Source organism: Diceros bicornis, chromosome 4 (assembly GCF_020826845.1).
Source record: "Diceros bicornis minor isolate mBicDic1 chromosome 4, mDicBic1.mat.cur, whole genome shotgun sequence".
NCBI lineage: Eukaryota > Metazoa > Chordata > Mammalia > Perissodactyla > Rhinocerotidae > Diceros > Diceros bicornis.
The window spans coordinates 52,898,240-52,918,587 of record NC_080743.1 but is presented as its reverse complement, the minus strand read 5'-3'; the positions used below and the strand labels follow the sequence as shown (position 1 = coordinate 52,918,587).

The following is a 20,348-nucleotide window of genomic DNA, read 5'->3' as shown; positions in this document are numbered from 1 at the left end:
ACAAACAGGGACGGCTCACCGAGTTCCTCTCGGGCTGCAGCAGAAACAGCTGCTGAGGGCAGTGGCAGCGGCCCACTGCTTGCTGGGTGCGTCCCTTAGTGCTGGCCACCTGAATGCCTTTTTCCTCTTTGTTTTCCTCTGCTGTGGAAGTGGGTCCTTTCCCCTTGCGGCTCCAGCATTCTCTGGGTGCGTGCCTCCTGCTGCCAAAGGAAAATCTCGCATCTCCAGGGCACACTATGGGAAAAGGCCGCCCAAAAAAAAGTTGGGAGCAAAAACACAGAGACATAAAACAGCCTTACAACAGGACCAAGATTAAAGCACTAGCCAGCACGACGACGCAGCAGCAAGATCATCCCTCAGCTTCCATCAGGGTTAAAGGAAAGGGCGATGTTCACATTCTGGCCAAAAGGCGCTGGTGCTAAAGCAGCTGAAGAGTGACTAAGACTTTCTGCCAAGCACACAAGCCTCCCACCCAAGCATCACGTACCAGGCGTTTGTAAGCAGATGAGAAGCACATTTTTATCTTTAGCCATATATTCTCTTACATTTCTCTACTTCTGAACACAAAACCCTCAAAAACTTGGGTTTCCCCTTTTTCAAAACAATGCTCTGAAACTTTGTACTCCAAACCTATAGCAACTATCTGGTGTCTCACCTCTGACGGCAAACAATGGCACTGAAATCAAACAAACCCATCCCAATTTCAAACCAGGAAACAAATTAATCTATATTTATATTCTCAGGGCTTCAGGGTGGGAAGACATTAAAGGAGGTACTTCTGAAATCAACTATTGAGCCAACATCAAATATAATCAGTTGTGCCCCCTGATTGCCACGATCTTTCTAATAAATTATGCCAAGTACGTGTCTTGTGTTCTCACTGCTTTATGACAAGGACTGTAGGCATGGGTAGGCATGGGAATGATCCATCATGTTGAAGGTAAAAGAACATCTTTGAAGTCTAAGATATTTTTTGAGCCAATTTGCAAGGCTAATTTGAAGCATAAAGGTCAAGAAAATATTCCCAAACCTAGCTAGAGAACAAGTGAGGATGCCCTTGATTTAGGGAGGCCTGGACTAGCTCAGGGAAAACCAGACATACTTTTCGTCACTGCTCCTTCCAGGGCAGTTCCACCACGGTTTTCTTGTGCCCACTGTCCCTCACCTCCCTCCCACCTTCTGATATCTTCCCGATGCCTACAGGACTGAAGAAGGAGGACATTAGATGCAGTAGTGGCTAAAGAATCAAAGGGAGTTAGAAGTAGCTCAGGTGTTACAGCCTACATAAACTTTGAGAGACTCGAGAACTGGATTAAAACTGGGAGGATGAGTTATATTCTAGGTTTTGACACTGAGCATGATTATTGTCAAATGTTAAACGTCTATTTCTTCATTTAGAAATTTGTAATAGTCCCAGTTATTTTACCTGAGATATTGAAAGGAATTTATGGAAGTTCTGAGTGCACACAATTACATTTTTTTCTTTTTAAATAAAGAAGTCAGGAAAAAGAACTAGAATAACATGTTATGGAATGTTTCTATGCTGACCATAGGAGAAAGCATCCTAAAAGACATTTTGGTCTTGATTATATTTAACGTGGTATTTTTAACCCCCACCACCTTCAGCTTTTCTTTTTTTCAGTTTAGACCATAAAATTGACTGTGGTTGTCATGTTCAACATACACGATCATAAACCATCTTGTAACCTCTCACTAAACACCAGGAATCACTGGTAAAACAAAAGTAGCAAAAGAATCTTGCATGGACAAAGTCATCAGAAAACATTTACCTCAGGAAAAGAAAAGCTGTTACCACCTATACAGTCCCCTTCTATAACTTCTTCTGGTACTTTCTGTTTGCATCACACATTCTAGCACTCAATCTTATGTCGGATTGAATAGTCCTATGTGTATATTTTATCTCCCAATGAAGACTATGTTCTTTGAAGACAAGAACCTTGCTTTAAAGTTCTTTGGTTTTTCTATAATACTCAGCATGATGTACTAAAATGTGGTTGGATCCTCAGGGACTTATTCAGCTTCTCTCAGAAAAGAAACACCTGGCATTTATGTTGTACTCTTCTTCCAAAGGAACACAAAACACATTACGAATATCAAATCACCTCAACTGCCAGGCCTTTCTGATGAGCTGGTCGCAAACATTATTTCTAATAATAATACTGTGAACATAAAACACTCTTATTTTCAAAGTATTTCTACATACAGTTTCCCATTCTCACACTTCGTCCAACCTTGATCAACAGCCTTTTTCCAGATGAATGGACGGAGCACAGGGTGTGAATGGTGTCTCCAGTCAGGGCTCTCTGATCCTGCTCCTTCCCCTAAGCCATCTCCTTACCATGACTTTCCAGGTGGAGAGACAGCACAGAAGGCTGTAACAAGCATGTGGGCTCACCTAGTGATGCGGAATAAAGTCCAGGTTTTTCAACCCCTAGCTAGTACAAAAAGTGCTCAGCACTCAGGTTAACTATTACTATGAGCACTACCATTCTCTAGCAGGCTCACTCACCTATCTGCCCAACGTCATTTCATACCTTCTCCAACTGTCACCTGCCTCCCTCCCTAATTCAAAGGAGTTGTTGAAATAAGTCACTCTAGCTTTAGCCTTTCTGATGCTTAAAACAACCGAGCACAAATATCTGCCAAGTATCTTATCACATAGTTCCAAAGAATAAAATTAGGCTCTTTAGCTCCCACATTTGCAGGCTAGTGCTGAACTGTTTACCTTTAAGGATTGGAAAAGATCTTCCACAGAATGGTTAATTATAGCCAGAGAGAGATTTTTTCCCCCAATATAACCAAATCTCCTAACTGCTTAGATCTATTTATACAATGTTTCTCTCTTTTCTGAAATAATACTTAGTAAACATTTACTATGTGTCAGGCACTCTTCTAAGCACTGTCCATACATATTAACTCATTCACAACCTCCGAAGCCAAGTACCTCTACTATCCCTATTTTACAGATGAGGAAACTGAGGCTCTGAAATGTTAAGTAATGTGCCCAAGTAAGTTGGGTCAGATCCTAGTAAGTGGTAGGGCTGGTGTTCCGCCAGCACTCTGGCTGTGCTCTTCATCACTGCATTGCCTGTCAAAGTAGGAACCTGGTGGACAGGGTAAGTTGATACACATCAAGTGCTAAGCGCTTAGGTTAACTATTACTACGACCACTACCATTCTCCAGCAAGCTCACTCGCCTATCTGCCTAAGTCATTTCATACTTTCTCCACCTCTAACTATCACCTGCCTGCCTCCCTCCACAATTCCAGTGCATAGTCTTGCCCAGGACTTAACAGGGAGAAGAGAAGTCACCAGGCAGGATGTCCTCACCATCAAATCTGCAAACCTATTCTCATCAGTACCTATCACCTCTTTCTTCTCTATTGTTGAAACAGAGAAAATAGCCCACTTTTCCCCAAAGGTCAGTCCCACCACAGGTGGTCTGGCCCCACACCTTCCAGCTTACTGAGAACTCTCCTCTTGCCTTTGGCCATCCCCTCCATCTCCTGCCTCTCCTGGGTATTTCCAGTTAGTATTCAGACATGTCGTTGTATCTTCCAGCTTAAAAAAAAAAAATTAAAGCAAAACAAAACCCAGCTCTAGCATTCTATTCTTCTTCAGGGCCAAGTTTCTCCTCAGAGTTGACAAGACACAGAGCTTACTTGCCATTCACCCTTTAACCATTTTAAACCAACTTTTACCCACAGATTACAGAAACTCCTATTTTTGTTAAGGTCACCACTGGCCATTTTTCTAACCTTATCTTACTCCATCTCCTAAATTTTGCCAGTTGATCACTTCCTTCTTGAAACTCTCTCTTGGTTTCCATAACACCATGTTTTCCTCCTCTTCTCCAGTCACTCTTTATCTGCTTCCTTTGCTGGCCCTTCTCTACCTCATCTCTACAATTTAGAATTCCTCAGGACTCTACCCCGGGTCTTCTTCTCTTCTCATTCTGTAAGTTCTCTCCATGCCAACAACTCCGAAATTTACATTTCCCGCTCAGCTTCTGCTCTGCAGACCTGTATACACAACTGCCAAGTTGATATCTCTCTAGATGTCTCAAACTTAACAAGATCAAAGATGAATTCTTCATCTCTATAGAGCCTCCCTCCTAAGTGTATTTTTCCTTCAGTCTTCCACATTTTAGTAAATGGCACCTTCATCCACCCAGCTGCTCAAGCCAATAATTTAGGAATCATTCTCGACACCTCTCTCCCTCACCCCAACCCTCCCACATTAAGTTTGAATATTTTGCTGAGTGAATGAAATCTCAGATTCAGTGTTTCTTCTTCAGAGAGGAAGGATACCTTAATGCCACCAATCTATACGAAATTCTCCATTACACTCTTTTCATAGCATCCTGTGTTTTTCCTTCACAACATTTTCCATGTTTTGTAATTATACATGTAATTATGTGATCATTTGTGTAACATTCATCTCTCTCACTAGGCTCCATGAAGGTAGGGACCAAGACTGATTTGTTCATCCCTGTATTCCTAGCACTTACTATAGTACGTGGTATTTACTCAAAAAATATTTGTTGAGTAAAAGTTGAACTTTTTCCCCAAGATCATCTTTCTAAGCTAGGCATGCTCTCTAGTGCTACCTCCATCAGGGTACTCACCAAAACCCCAAGGGTCACGATACTGCAGTGCTCATCCTGGAGGTGAGGAGTTTGAGGAGTTCAGGAACCCCTTTCCCAAAGGTGACCCTCACCTGGATGAGGACAAAGAAAAAAATTTCTAAGTGGATTAAAAAAATCAACAATATCATTTTGTTACTGAATATCTTAAGAGAAGAACAGGTTTCCTATTTATTCTATAATATTAGTTTAAGAGGAAGATGTTTACCTCCCATGTAAATAGAATCAACTTCCAATTATTAAAGAGCATATTATCTAATCTGTAGATATTTCAAGGCCCTTGTGACTTTCCCTCCTTCCCAACTGCGCATTTTATTTTCAGAGACTGGAAAAATACTAAGAGCAAATAAAATCAATTTTTCTACTTTTTAAATTTCTTGGCATTTAGTGGGAAAAAAATACCTCATATTTTTGCTACCACCCATTCTTTATTAGTATAGAGAATTGAGAGCTAACTGTAAAGGTGAAAGAGACAAAATTCCAGATACGCTTTTGAATTCACAAAGTGAATACCATTCACAGTCCTTCCCTACTCTCAACTGTAACTCTACATGGCAAGCATTCAGCAAGAAAATTTATTTTCATATACTTTTGGGGGAACATGGGACTGAACAACCGGGCCACATGATTTTCTTTGATTGAGTGCCTACTGGGTGCAAAATGCTATACTGAATTGAGCTACATAAGTCAATAAAACACTGAGTTACTGGTGGAGCAGAACAATTTCCAACATTAGTCCTTGTAAATTAGAATTATAACTCTGAGCCTCCCCCTTTGCCCAGAATTTATAGTTTTGAAATTGCAAGGAAGAACCAAGTTCCAGACTGTCATAAGGCCAAATTATTTAGGAATCTTTAAAAGGAGACTCTATAAGGTTACTACAAAGTTGTAAATAAATTCACCAATTAATCTGACCAAGCTCAGAATCACCTCTAAAATTCCAATTTCAGCTCTTCCCATGATCTTTTCCCACTTTCCTGCTCTAAGAAGTCAAGTTTATTACAACTATGTCATGTTTAACAAATTTCATTTCTATGCTATGACCACTGCTCCATAAAAGGCATAGTATCAAACTTAGAATGTGGAACTAAAAGGCCTCAGGATTCCATTCCTAGCTCATTCTTAATTTCTGGCATGCCAACTACTAAAAGGCATCCTCTCAGAAAAAGTACACAATAGGAAGAACCAATCTTTTCCAAACATGTGGAGAAAAGAAAACTATACAATGGGCATGTACAGAAAACCTTGGTCCAAACAAAATACTAATATGTTTTCATACTCACAGGGTAAAAATGCATCTATCATCCTTCCAGCTAACAACTTTAAGCAAGCAAATAAAAATTTATATTAAGCTAAAGAGTTTTGATGAAATTTAAGCATTCAAAAATGAATTTTGATAATGGCTACCCAAAGTAAAATTTCAGGACAAATGTCCCTTCTTTGTGAAATTCTCCTTGATTTCCAACTATCCTCAGGAATGTCCTCCGTGGTCCCACAGCATAATATTCACAATACTATTATAACACTTATAAAACTGTATCTGTGTTATGTGTAGACAGGGAACTCCCTGAGGAAAAGGTCATCATCTCAGCACCCAACACCCAATGGAAACTCAATAAACATGCTGGTTGATCCAAGTATTATAATGAGCTTGGGGCTTGTGTATCACTACCCTTGCCTCACGCGCAAATCAATGATGACATGATAAATATCTGTTTAACTTCTCACCACCTGCCCTTCCTACGAGGGGAGTTACTGCAGAAGTCCCTGCTCACAGAAAAGCATAAGGTAACTGCATTTATAGTTCTGACTTGCATTTAACTTGATGACCTTTGCCTTGGGAACTGCTATGATAGTGAACAAATGTAGTTTTAACTTATAAGAGACCCTACAGAAACAGAAACAAAAATACAACATACTTAAATTGAATCACAGAAGTTATGTGCTCATCACCAGGCTCTTTACCTTTCAAGATGTCCAATTTGCTCTCTCTTCTACATTGGGACACAGAGGAACTTTCCAAGAATGATCTCTGCCTCCCAAATGGAAGGGAATTTTTAGATCAAAGTGGAGTGATACCAGCTAGTCCCACATTCAGTCCTACAAGGATGAGAAGAACAAAAAAATTCATACCCCAATTCACACCAACTGCAAAGAAAATCACCCATTCCTCAATGCTCTGTGGCCAAAATGATATTTGGAAGAAAGAGTAGTAAGAAAATAATTAGGTCAAAAATGGGGAAGGAAGGCAAAAACCATTAAAACTCAAAATGCAAAGTTGGAGCACTGTAGCCCAAATCCACCCCATTGAAGACTAGGAAGTTCAAAAAAGTAAAATCCACTAGACCCAAAAGCCTCATTCTAATCATTGTTTTTAACCTTCTCCACAACCAAGAACAGTCACCACAGGTTGCAAAACGGACTTTTATTTTATATCTTTTCTATGCCCTTGTTTTTAGCATGGTGGAGATGCTGAAAAAAATATTGCAAAGCCTAAAACATAAATGGCCAGAAGATAATTTAACTTTCAAAAATCAGTGGGTCTAGAGTAGCAGTTCTTAACCTGGGATCCACTGCCTCCCAACGGGTCTGTGGAGAGACTTAAAGGAGAGGGCAGCTGTGAACTTGCTGGGGAAAACATCAATCTTCATACTCACTAACCTCTCAGTAAAAGTTAGCACCGCCTTCAATCGTGAATGTCAGTAATGACCCGGGGTAGTATTAGCAATCTTGTAACTGTGTCACCAAGAGAAACCACAAGACACTTTGACGCCACATTACAGTCATTGTAGATATCTCAACATAATATTTACACTCATCACTACTTCAAAATTATAGTATTGTCGTATACTATTGTAGCTAGACCTGCTGCTACATTTTGTTATGTAATTTTACAAAGAAGCATGATAAATTACTGTATCACAATTGTTTAACATTTTGATGTCATTTGTAATTCTACGTATTTTATTTTATGCATTTAAAGAACATGATTCTCAGGGCCGGCCCGGTGGCGCAGCGGGTAAGTGTGCGCGCTCCGCTTCGTCGGCCTGGGGTTTGCAGGTTGGGATCCCGGGCGTGCACTGACGCACGGCTTGTCAAGCCATGCTGTGGCGGCATCCCATATAAAGTAGAGGAAGATAGGCACGGATGTTAGCCCAGGGCCAATCTTCCTCAGCAAAAAAGAAGAGGACTGGCATTGGATGTTAGCTCAGGGCTAGTCTTCCTCACACACACACAAAAAAACATGATTCTCAGAAGGGGTCCTATGCTCCATTAGATTGCCAAAGGGGTACATGGGACATAAAGGGTTAAGAACCTCTGATCCAGAGCAAATAAAGTTACTATGGACGCTAACATCATAGCCACCAAGACAGACAGACAGGTAAGTCATTCCACCAACATTATTTCATAGTTAAAGAAAGTTAAGCCACCAGGAAGCCAAGCAACATGTCCAAGGTCACACAAATTTAGGGTCTGTATCAGCCTAGGTTAGCGCTCACAGCATGTATATTCCCACTCTCCCATGGGGATCTTTGCTTACATTTCTACAACTGTCATCACTATTACTGTCTTGCCACTAAATGGGGAAGAGGTATCACCTTTCAAAACTAATATAAAACCAAAATCCAGACAACAAAACAAGACAGATGCATCAGGTACACCTTTTGGTTCCTTGATCAAGCATGCTGCTATAATTGTTAAAAAAGCTGAATTTGGTCTGTTCCTGAGATAGTAGTTTTTCAGAAGTGAGAAAAAAGTTGGACTACATAATCTCTAATATCAGAGGTGTTCAAAGCACTTTGCAGATAGGCATTAACTTGTTAAGCGCTGCAATGTGTTATGAGTGGTCACCGCAGTGCTATCAACACCTCATAAATAGGAAAATTGGAAAATAAATATGAGACATTTGTTCAACGTCACATATAAGTTAGTGGGAGAGCCAACTTCCTGATTCCAAGTTCAAGGCTCTAACCCCTATACCAAGTCACCACGATCAAATATTTAGTTGATTATAATGCTTGTGAAATCTCAGTACTTTTTTCTTTCCCTACAAGCCAGAGAGCATTTTCTTTTGATTCACAGGAGCAGACACCTCTGAAGGCTATGGGGAAAATATCCCATAGAATAAATTCCAGTGTACATAAGTTCCTTTTTAGCTTATGCTAATCATCTAAGAATCCAGGTCAGGAATCCTTAGCCCAAGAGCCAAGTTACATACAATTTGCCTTTTAAGAGAATAGTATGGAAATTGTTCCTTCATCTTCTAGTCAATGACCTCCTCATCTATCTATCATATCTTTTGGAACTATTGTCATCTTACATTCAACACTGTTATTACAAAGTAATATTCTAATGGTTCAATACCATTGGATCCTAGGTCCTAAAAGTATGAAATGTCACCCCTGTCTCAACTTTGCATTAAATTTTCTCTTCTTATCCAAATCATCAATTAATGGAGTCCTCATTCCTCAAAGCATCCTTATGCCATCTGACTAACTGCTCCTTTTATTAACTCATCTCTGTCCTTAATAGCTTGGGTCTTTTTCAATAGTCAGTAAGGAGGTCTTTCTTAAATTTGTACTTAGGACCATAGCATGATTCACACTAACATTAATTCCTTGCTAAAACTTCTCAAATCACTAGTATCCAGTCAAAAAACAAAATCAACAGTACAATTAGGTTGCACAATCTCCATGAAAAGTCAAAGTTTCTTAACCCACACATGAGTCTTACCCACCTATATCCCCCACCACCATTTCTCAATTATTTTACTAATTATTCCTCCTACCTGCTAATTCTGATCCATCACTTTGTGCTCAGTGCACAAGAGTCCAAATCTCTGGCCCAAGAATGAAGACACAATCTTCAATATATCAAATGCTATCAAATACTCCATCACACACCATTGATCAAAATTAACTCGACATAGCCACGCAACCATTTTCCCACTAAAGTCACTGCCAATGATCTATCCATGTTTGTCTTAACCAAAGTCTGACTTTGCACCAATTTTATCCCACCTTAGAGTCTCTCTCCACCAAGAGATAGTTATATCCATTTCTCTACCTTGTCTAATAACTTTATTAGTCCCCAACTGGGCTGCAATTGAGGCTCTAAGTCACTCCTCTCTATCACAGACCGGGGCTCTTGGAGGACAGATTTCAGGCTTCTCCTTCAGGCTTCGGAGCCTTCACATAAGGTCCCCAGCAACATTATTACAGGCCTCTGGCCCTTCCCTCTGAACATAATAAGCAACTCTGCTCTTGTTTTCCTTAGGATATCTCCATTTAACCAGGCTCACCCAACACTAACCAGTGACATCTTAATAGTCTTTGCAACTTTCAAAGGTCAATGACCAGGGCTCCACTTCGGGAATCACTGGTGTGTCCACGACCCCCACGATGACTCAGTGACCTAGACATCACCACCTCACCTGCTGGAGCTCTTTACTACTCATACATTCTTAGCTTTCACTTCCCGCTACCCTTCAACAAGTCACTGGCCAGCAAAGTCCCCTTTACCTCTCTATCCATCTTCGGGGTCTTACAGATCCCACCAAACTCAACTCGAATTCCCTTATTTAGCTCTCCATCTCGCCCCGCCAATGCCCCCTTCATCCCAGGACCCTGGGACCGTCCCATCTTCTCATTTAGCCTCTCCAACCACTGCTTGGGACACAGCCTCTAAAAAAATCGAGAGACGCCTCCGTCTCTCCCCACCGCTCACTGAGCGGTGAGCAGAGGACGCCTCTCCACCTCCCCCCACAGGTTTCTCCAGACTCAACTCACTAAAGCCGCAACCTCGACCCCCGCCCCTTTTCTCCCTTCCCCCTCCCCACGGCTCTCCGCGGCTGTGGCTACCCCAGCCCCCAAACCGGCTCAAAACACGCGGACGCGGACCCGGCTCCCCCGACCCCCCCGGCTCCGGTCCTTCCCCTCCCCCCCCCCCCGAGGTACCACTTACCCCCGAGGCAGGGGTGGGGGAGGGCGGAGGAGGAGCGGAGCAGGGGAGGGGGATTCGGTCCCGGGCGGCTCTCAGCCCCGGGGGGCCGGGGCCGGGGCCAGCGGCAGCGGCGGCGCAGCGTCTCCCCCCGGCGGCGGCAGCGGCGGCGGCGGCGCCGTCCCACTCCCGCAGGCACACATAGGCTCCATTGTCCGCCGGCGCCTCCCCCTTTCCGGCTCCCCCTCCCGGTACCGCCCCTTCCCCTCCCCTCGGCCCTCCCCCCGCCGCACCGCGCCACGAAAGGTACTGCCAGCCCCGCCTCGGACGCGAGCAGAGCAGCGCCCCCCTCCCCCCGGCCCCGGCCTCTCGCCTGGCGGGGGAATGGGGACTGCCCTTCCCCGCCTCAGCGCCGGGCCCCGCCGCCGGGAAGGGCCCGCCCCCTCCAAGGGAATGTCACTTGTCCCCCTCCCGGAACGCGCGCAATGGTACCAACCCGGCCGCTTCCTCCTCCCCCTCCCCTGCCTTCCCGGAGAGGCGCCGCCCCCCGAGCCCCGCCCACCAAGGAGCCTAGCCTCCTCGACCCCGCCTCTCCCTCCAATATTTTACTATGGGGCCGCCCACCGCGGGTACCGCCTCCTGCTTTGCATGGGTACGCCCACAAGGTCCCCTCCCCGGTTCGTCACCCGGACAGAGGTGACGCCTACTCCCCACCTTAAAGCGGCAGAGCGCTCTTTCTCAACTAAAAGAACCTCCCAAAGGGCCGGCGGGGTGAGAGGCGCGGCCGGGAGGGTCTCTTCTGTTCCACACCTTCCTCCCCACACACAGACACATCCGGAGCTCCCCACGGGCTCCCGCAGCACTGGGGAGCCACCCGAGGGGACTAGAAAAGGTGCAGAAGGGGGAAGGGCAGCGTGGAATTTGGCCATCTTTGACAGAAACGAATTGGGAGCTGCTGAAGGAAAGGGCCTTTCCCTTACACTTCTCTGGTCCCGGCTTAGTCCTCAGTCTTCAAGGGTACCCCCTCCCACCTCCAGGATGCAGTTCCGCCCTGCCCCATCCCCTCTCCGGTCCCTTGTCTTCACCCCTCACTCTGCACTGTTTTTGCTGTTGCCGGCTTTCTCCCTCCCAAGGGAGCAGGCCCCTCTCGGGGTTGCACTCTCCTCCACCCTCTCCAAAGCAGATTCTCGCCAGGGTCCTGCAAACGCGGTGGCTGGTGCACGGTTTCTCCTTCCGTACGGGGCCCAGCCCAGCCCAGCCCCGCGCACGCATCTCTACCTAGTGCCCATAGACGACATTCTGCCCAGACTCTCGAATCGCTCACAACAGCTTTTTAACCTCAGTATCGCTGCCCTGATTTCTGAAGGCCTCTGCTTTGGAGAGCTCAAAGCCCAGGCATCCCAGCAGGGTCCCCTGTGAAGTGAGAGGGTAACCCATTAGATTGCACTTTTTCTCAGAAGGAAAAATGACGGCATCATGGTGAGCGCATGTTGCTGAATAAAGCTCCGATTCCGGCTACCCCTGTTTTATCTTTGTGGCCCGCGTTGCAGCCGTGACCAACTGTTATTACAGACCTGTCTGTTCCACAGCCCTCCCCAGAACACGCTGTTGTTACATCTCTGTGTTTGTGCTTTATAGAATCTTGATCTAAGATGTTTCTGCAACTGTGTGCACTCGTCCCACAGCTTTTCTGAATCAGTTAAGTGAAGACTCCCTATGTTATAACGTACTGCGTATTCTCCCCGAAGATAGATGGAGGCAAAATGGCCAAGAGAAGTAGATAAATTTTCTTCTGCTTTTGCTTCCATCACCCATGGTTTTAACCACGATACTTATTTCTATGTCAGTTTCCTTGTATACAAAATAGGAAACCTTCCTTGGGGCAATCTTTTAACGAATGGTGCTGGTTGGAAAGGATGGTACAAGAGAGCCCTAAATGATAAAGCTTTCGAAACCATTTAAAACTCTTGACTGGCCATATAGGTTTCTATACCTTGTCTCCCCAGCTTAGAGCCTATGAAAAACTGTTTTTTCATAGCAAGATGTTTTCTTTTTGTCTTCCATTATGACTGAGAATATAAAGAAAAAAGACAATAGTAGGTATAAACAATATAAATCTAAGATCAATTGAAGGATTCTAAATGGGAAATAATTAAAATAAAATGTTTTTTTGTCAAGTTTGGCAATAGAATATTTGATGTAACATAGGTAAGAACCTCTGTAAGAGAAGGCAGGAGGAAAAAGTCAAGTATGGACATACAAAAAGACAACTAAACCCAGGAATATGCAAGAAACATTTGAGATTGCTAATATAGGTGGAAAGAAAGGATTCACAGACTCTATTTATAAGAGAAAACTACCATTAAAATAAGCTCTGGACTGGGATGGTCCAGACCAGATCACCTCTACTCAGAAAGCTCAAAAACAAGCTCATTATAACAATAACACACATGCAAAAAAGCCTTAACCATTTTACTAGGCATTACACCCTCACTCAACTGTAGTGTCAAAGTTCAAAATTATTTACTGAACCAGAAGAAAAATGTAAATGAATATTAAATTTGTAACACTTGGGTAAAAGAGTATTAATATTGAGAATTTAAGCATGCTAAACGTCATGAAATCCAAAGGTTAGAGTCTCCGTAGTGATGTTAATTTAGCTACATTGCACATGGGATAGAAATGCATTTTAAAATATTATTTATTCTATCACATAGTTTATCTATTTTACTAGAATTTTTGTCCTCTGAATTTTCCAACTTCCATGCATTTCCATTTCACTTGAGAAATAATTCTATCTATTTTGCTGTATAGGGGTATAGCACACTATATATACATAAAAACTAATGGATAATAATGAAATCATTTTTAAAAGCATCCTATAAATAAAAGCTTCAAACTTTCTGCCACTCTAGAAATTCTAAGATAAATCATTTTTTTTAATCCAAATGGTAAAATTGTTAAAAATACAGGCTTTTGAGATTAAAGAGATCTTGGTTTAATTTTTCACTTTCTGAAATTTGCTTCTCATAATGATGATGAGCACTCACTGTGATGCTAACATGGATGATATAAGGTTGGCTTCTTAGTTCTTCAACTAATCACAACATGTGTTATTTAAGTTTGCCTCCAGTCCTTTGTACCTGTAAACTCCTCTTTCAAATGCTTTTGTTCCTTGGGCTGGCCCCATGGCTTAGCGGTTAAGTGCGCGCGCTCCGCTACTGGTGGCCCGGCTTTGGATCCCGGGCGCACACCGACACACTGCTTCTCTGGCCATGCTGAGGCCACATCCCACATACAGCAACTAGAAGGATGTGCAGCTATGACGTACAAGTGTCTACTGGGGCTTTGGGGAGAAAAAAAGGAGGAGGATTGACGATAGATGTTAGCTGAGAGCTGGTCTTCCTCAGCAAAAAGAGGAGGATTGGCATGGATGTTAGCTCAGGGCTGATCTTCCTTATAAATAAATAAATAAATAAATAAATAAATAAATAAATAAATAAATAAATAAATAAAAGAGGTTAAAAAATGCTTTTGTTCCCTCAGCTCTTGATAAACTTATACCTAAATTTTAGCCTTGGAAGGAACCCCCTCCTATTTTATAGATGAGAATTCGAAGACATAGAAGTTTAATGACTTGCCGAGATAATGCCCATTTTTAAGGACTAGAATTTAAGTCCAACACTCTACAGCACTGTTCTAATTTCCAAGGATTGTTCATTCCTAACTATTTATTATTGTAGGAGAGAACATGAAGGTCTACCTTCGGAATGATGAAATTAAGGCTCAAAAAGTTTGAGCCCACTTAGCCAGCCGGCGCTAGAGTTTTAAGAGGCCCTAACAAATTCTTGCCTTGGTTAAAGCCCTGAGTTTGTCCATGATTTCCTGCTGCTTATACTGTTTCTTACCAATTCATCTACCTCATTGTCCAAACCAAAACTGGCAAATTTCAACCCCAAAGGACAACTACCAAGAGAGTCATATATGACTGAAAATGAAAGATTAGAATGGGATGGCATCTTGACTTCCATAGTGCTATGCCCAATGCTGTAATAAAATAGCCAGGAAATGATTTCTTCTTTACGTTACCCGTGAAGGAAAAACAAATCTCCCTATCCTAGCTTTCACCAGTCCATTTAAGTCCATTTAAGTCAAGTCTCAGAATTTCATCCCTGCCAGGAAAATTTAGGGCTAAGTGTCTCTTTTGTAAGGAAGAAATCAATATTCCCACCTCCTTCCTTTCTGTAGCTCCACCTGGGGCCATTGGCACTATGATGTGAGCTTGGGTATTGTTCTGTGTCACCATATATCTGCTTCTTTTAATCTGGGAATTAGAGGCACCCTATCTGTGAAAGCTCTTACAGATCTGTGATGTGACACGCAGATCTCTTAAGAAGGTACCACCAATGCTTCCCCTTTATTTTCACATTCAAACCTATATGGTTGTGCCTCCTACCTTCAATGTCTGCCTTCTAAAAGTCAAGCTTTGTGACTTTTAGCCTGCTATTTCCTGAGCCATTAATGACTGATGTACAAATGCTGATCCCTGCCCCAGTTTTCCAATGTAACCATAGTCCATCATGGCTTAACAAGAAACAAATCTAAGTTTTCCATGTGCTCTAACCATTTCTCCCTAAATCTCTTGATCTTCATGCCAGATCTTCACATCTGTCTTTATAGTCCCATGCCACTTTTCCTTTTCAGTTTCCACTAATTCACTATTTCATTTCTTATTCTTAACCTCTTTCCCAACAATAATTCTGTGTAAGTACTTCTACTACTTCATTTCATTTTCTTCTCTTAGACATTTCTCTAGGAATTTTGCCTTTCAGATACACCTATTTTATTTTTCCTGGGTCTGCCTTCACTGCTGGACTCTTCCCACTTCCCATAATCAACCTCATCCCAGCTTCTCTGGAACTGCTACCCAGCCACCGCAGCTTTGACCTCACCTCCATGGTTTGCATCCAGGTTGCTCTCACGAGCCACATTGCCTTTTTGGAATCCTTGACCACCTATCACTCCAGCAATGGAAATTCCTAATGCTGAGATGTACCCATATATCTTTGTTTCCACTCCTGGGCTCCAGACATTACTAGAAAAAACATTAAACCAAGAAAATGGATCCCAACCAAAATTCAGGCAATGAAACTTCAACTGAACTTTATTACATTTTACTTGGCAATCCTTTTATGTATCCTCATTGCCTCCTACATCATTTCCCACAGAAATTATTCCAAATTTTATCCACTACTTCTCCTCCTTGTCATCTCATCCCACCTCTAAGGGTTTTGCTCAGTTAACTCTCTTCCACTTACTTACCCTTTGCTTTAGTATCTTCATTAAAATCTTTCTTACACCAATACTCTTTTTTTCCCTTTCTTTTTATTCTCAATTTATCCAAAGGGTAACCTACATTCTCTGCCTCCACAATTCATTTTCCTCCTCTGTAATTAACCCAACCATCCTACCAAAATTCTCTCTCCGATATGGCCAAACCTAATTGCCAAACCCATCCAATGAATATCCTTTCCTTTCTGAAGCTCTTATAGTTTGAATTCCAAGATATGATGATATTTTGGTTTTGTTGTCTCCCTTTCCCCAATTTTATTGAGCTATAATTGACATATAACATTGAATAAGTTTAATGTACACAACATAATGATTTATGTATATAATGCAAAATGATTACCACACTAAGTTTAGTTAACATCCATCACCTCAATTTTTGTGTGTGTGATGAGAACTTTTAAGAGCTACTCTCTTAGCAACATTCAAGTATACAATAAAGTATTGTTGACTATAGTCACTATGCTGTATATTATATCCCCAGAACCTATTTATCTTATAACTGGAAATTTGTATCTTTTGAACACCTTTGGCCATTCCCCTCCTGCCTCTGGTAACCACCAACCTATTCTTTCTGTGAGTTTGGTTTTTTTAGATTCCACATACAATGAGATCAGACAGTATTTGTCTTTCTCTGTCTGATTTATTCACTTAACGTAATGCCCTCAAGTGTCATTCATGTTATTGCAAATGACAAGATTTCTTTCTTTTTATGGCTGAATAATATTCCACTACATGTATATGTATGTATATATTTTCTTTATCCATTCATCTGTTGATGGACACTTAGATTGTTTCCACGTCTTGGCTATTGTAAATAATGCTGCGATGAACGTTGGGGTGCAGAGATCTCTTCAAGACAGTGATTTCATTTCCTTCAGATAGATTCATAGAGGTCTGTCTTCTTCATTGATTTAAATTCTTCCTGTCATCTCCTAATTGTGAATGTTCCTTAAAGACCTTGGATCTTTGATCTTTTCTCTCTCCACTTCTCCCTCGGATATCTCTCTCACTTTCATAACTTCAGCCGTCACCTCTTTGCAGATGACCAACACATCTACAGGTCTAGCTCAGGCCTCTGTTGAGCTTAAATCCCACATTTCTACCTACTCAGCTTGCCCATCTAGAAGTCAACTTAACATGTCAAAAAACAAACTCACCATCTTTCAAAATTAAGTCTCACCTCTGAATTCACTGTCTTTCACTTAGGCTCAAAACTTTGGAGTAATCCTGACTCAGAATGTCCATCTGTCTATGTATCTTCTCAGTCACCAGTGTCCACAAATTCCTCCTTAAATCAATTCCTTGTTTTCTGTCCCCAAGTTGGGACTGTTGTAATAGCCTCCAAATAGACATTCCTGCCTCCAGCCTCTCTCTTCCTCAGTCGATTCCCCATGCTCTTTCCAGATAGACCTTTCTGAACAGCCTGTTTATATACATTATGGTTCCTGAAGTGCCTACTGCTTTCTAATCACTTAAGCTCTACTGGTTCTTCTGGGCCCATCTAGGCCCAGAAGAACAATGATCTCAACAATGTGGTACAAGAGGGACAATATTGGCTTTAGAGTCACCTGGACCTGGGTTTGAATATTGGTCTGCATTTTACTAGTCAAGTAACTTCAAACAAAAGAAAAAAAATATTATTTTCTTTTTCATTCATTTCAGTAGTAAATGTTTATATCACCAATTTTAGGACATAGCCTAGATATGCAAACTTTTAATATCACTACCTTTCACTGTAGTTCCTGGCTTCCCCTATATCCTGAGAGCAGAATCTTACCTCTTTCTGTGTGCTGCAGTCATTTAGTCATTGCTATATTTATTGAGCATCTACTAAGTGCAGGGCATCTTGGGGGTACAAAAATGAATCAGATATCCAATTTTATCCTCAAAGTGTAATCAGACATATATGAAAGATTCATTCATTTAAAAGAAAAGAGTTTGGTAAGTGCCTAATTTGTGTCAAGTATTGTGCAAAGTACTCAAGATTCAAATAAATATAAGACATGTTCCCTGATGTTGGGATCTGGGATCTGTTTAGTTAGGAATACTGACAAGTAAACATTTATAATCAATTATAATAAGTGCTATGATATGAATAAATACCAGGTGTTTGGGGCACACAGAGGAGAGGTATCTAAGCCAGACAGCAGAGTCAGGGAATGCAATAAGACCTGAGCGGAATTTTAAAGAATGAGTAGGAGTCAGCCAGGCAAAGGACTCAGCAGTGTGCAAAGGCTCAGCTATATGACAATGTATATAAATAACCACAATACAAGACAGAAAGTAATAAATAAATAGCAGAGCACAGGCAGAAAGTAAAATAGCAATCAGAGGAGATACATATTTGGGGGTTGGGTGAGGTGAGCAGAAACTGCTTCGTGGAAGTGGAGGCATTTGAGGCAACCTGAAGGGGTCAGGGGTCAGGTTGATTCAAGGATGCAGTGGGGCAGGATGCTTCTTTGTCTTCCCAGCATTCTGTGCAGTGTCCTGCACACAATGGCACAACACCTTGTCTGCTGTGATGATGATAATGATGATGATGATGATGATGATGATGACAATATCTAGGTTTTTCTCATGAAGTTGGCTCTTCCATTTTCCCAGAATGCCTATAAGGGGAGACTCAAGATTCAACAGAGCCATTCCTGGGTGGAGGAGCTCTCAATCAGACTGCCTGGCTTTGAATCCCAGCTCTGCCATTACAGGGCTATGTGACCTTAGAAAAATTACTTAACCCCTCTACTGTTCAGTTTTTTCTTCCATAAAGTGGAGTGATGATAATATCTTCCTCATAGAGTAGCATGAAGGATAAATGAATGACTGCATGTAGACATGTAGGAACAGTGCCTGGCACATAGTAAGGGCCAAATAAAAGTTGGTTATTATTATTACATTTGGTTGTCTCTGGATTATCCACAGTGGGATTGGCCTTAGGGAAGATTTTAGGAGCACTGAAAAGGCCATCTCCTCAATACTTCCCTTATTTTCACACCAAATCTCACTCACTAGTATCTCTTCAACTCTCCTAACACACTCTAAATTCTGCCATTAGAAATTTATACCTTTGGATTTATGATGTCACTTCCCCAAGCCCTTGGGAAGGGTAACACAATAAAGGGTTAGCTCTGTTTTATTTTAATAATTTATCTGGCCAGACTGCTATCTTCCTTAACTCCTAACTATACAGAGGGAATACTGTGGGGAAGAAAGAAAAAGCTAATTTGGAAGCTCGGAGAATCTTCTCCAGAAATTCAAGCTAGAAGGAGATACTTGGAGAGCTTTCTGAGCGCAGTAGGTCCTCTAGGATTGGAGGAAGGGGTGAGATTGGAGAGAGATGCCAAGAAGTGATGAGGAAAACAAAAACAAGGTCATCTGTGTCAGCAAAGACAAGCTTTACTAACTTAACAGTGCTGGCCTTGATTTTGGGACTCTTCATCCACCGCCCCTTTCTCCACTCCGGGCTGTGTTTCGGAATAAATAATTTTGCTCAGGATCAATCTTGATTTATATCAAGGAAGAAGACTCTACAGGTGATCAAGAAACCCCTGGTTTAAAATTTCATAATGACTTTTACATGTTTGCTTTCTTAGCTATTGTTTGTCAATCAAAAATTAATAAGCACCTAATATGTGTCTAGCACCAATTAAGTAGAGTGAGAATTTCATTAGACACTGAAGAAATAGTCCTTGTCAGGAATCTTACAGTCCAGTTGAGGAAACAAAAGAAAAAGTTTAACAATAATTAATTCCTAAATTGTATTACAGATATGACGCAAACTGTGGACTTTCAGAAAAAAAAAAAAGCAATGAGTAGATTCTGGAGTAATAAGGGATAATTTGAAGGTTCAGAAGTTGAACTGGGCCTTGAAAACAGGATTTGGGCTGTTCCAGGAGGGGAAGATGACACAGGAGGGAGAGACAAGGAGCCAAGCCAGAGACTGAGAGGATAACAGCAAATGTGTGGACAGAAAATAATAGTAAAGGTGATTACAAATCATCAGAGTGACAGCTGCCATTTACTGGGTATTTAGTACGTGCATGTGCCAAGTACTATTCTAAGCCCTATGTTTATATTGTCTCATTTAATACACATAATAACCCATGAGGTATGAACTGTTCTCGTTCTACAGTTGAGGGGCCAGATGCTTCGAGGGGTAGGTAACTGTCCTAAAGTCATGTAGCTAAGTGGGAGCTGAGAGTAAAACCCAAGTTGGTCTGAGGTGCAAGTTCTTAACTGCCCCACACTACAGCCTCCCTTCAGTGGGGGTGTTGGGATGCAGTGGGGAATACAGTTGGTTAAATAAGGTGGGAATTCATTACACAGAACGTAATTTAGAGAAAGTATACAAGAAGGATATACTGTGAGGTAAAAAAAAAAAAAAGCCACAGTT

General features: G+C 41.9%; 1 protein-coding gene across 6 annotated transcripts in view; it reads right to left on the bottom strand.

Moving 5' to 3' along the window:
* Window positions 1-15: 15 nt before the first annotated feature.
* Window positions 16-20,348, bottom strand: part of LOC131404372 (uncharacterized) — a 67,744-nt gene continuing 47,411 nt past the window's right edge. Inside the window, exons 2-5 of one of the 6 annotated variants that reach the window (XM_058538967.1) lie at window positions 18,467-18,567; window positions 6,632-6,766; window positions 4,649-4,740; window positions 16-234 (exon numbers count right to left, since the gene is read on the bottom strand). In XM_058538967.1, coding sequence (XP_058394950.1) covers window positions 16-222 — 207 coding nt within the window. In that variant the 5' untranslated portion in view covers window positions 223-234; window positions 4,649-4,740; window positions 6,632-6,766; window positions 18,467-18,567. The other 5 variants (XM_058538965.1, XM_058538968.1, XM_058538966.1 and 2 more) reach the window with 5 other exon arrangements.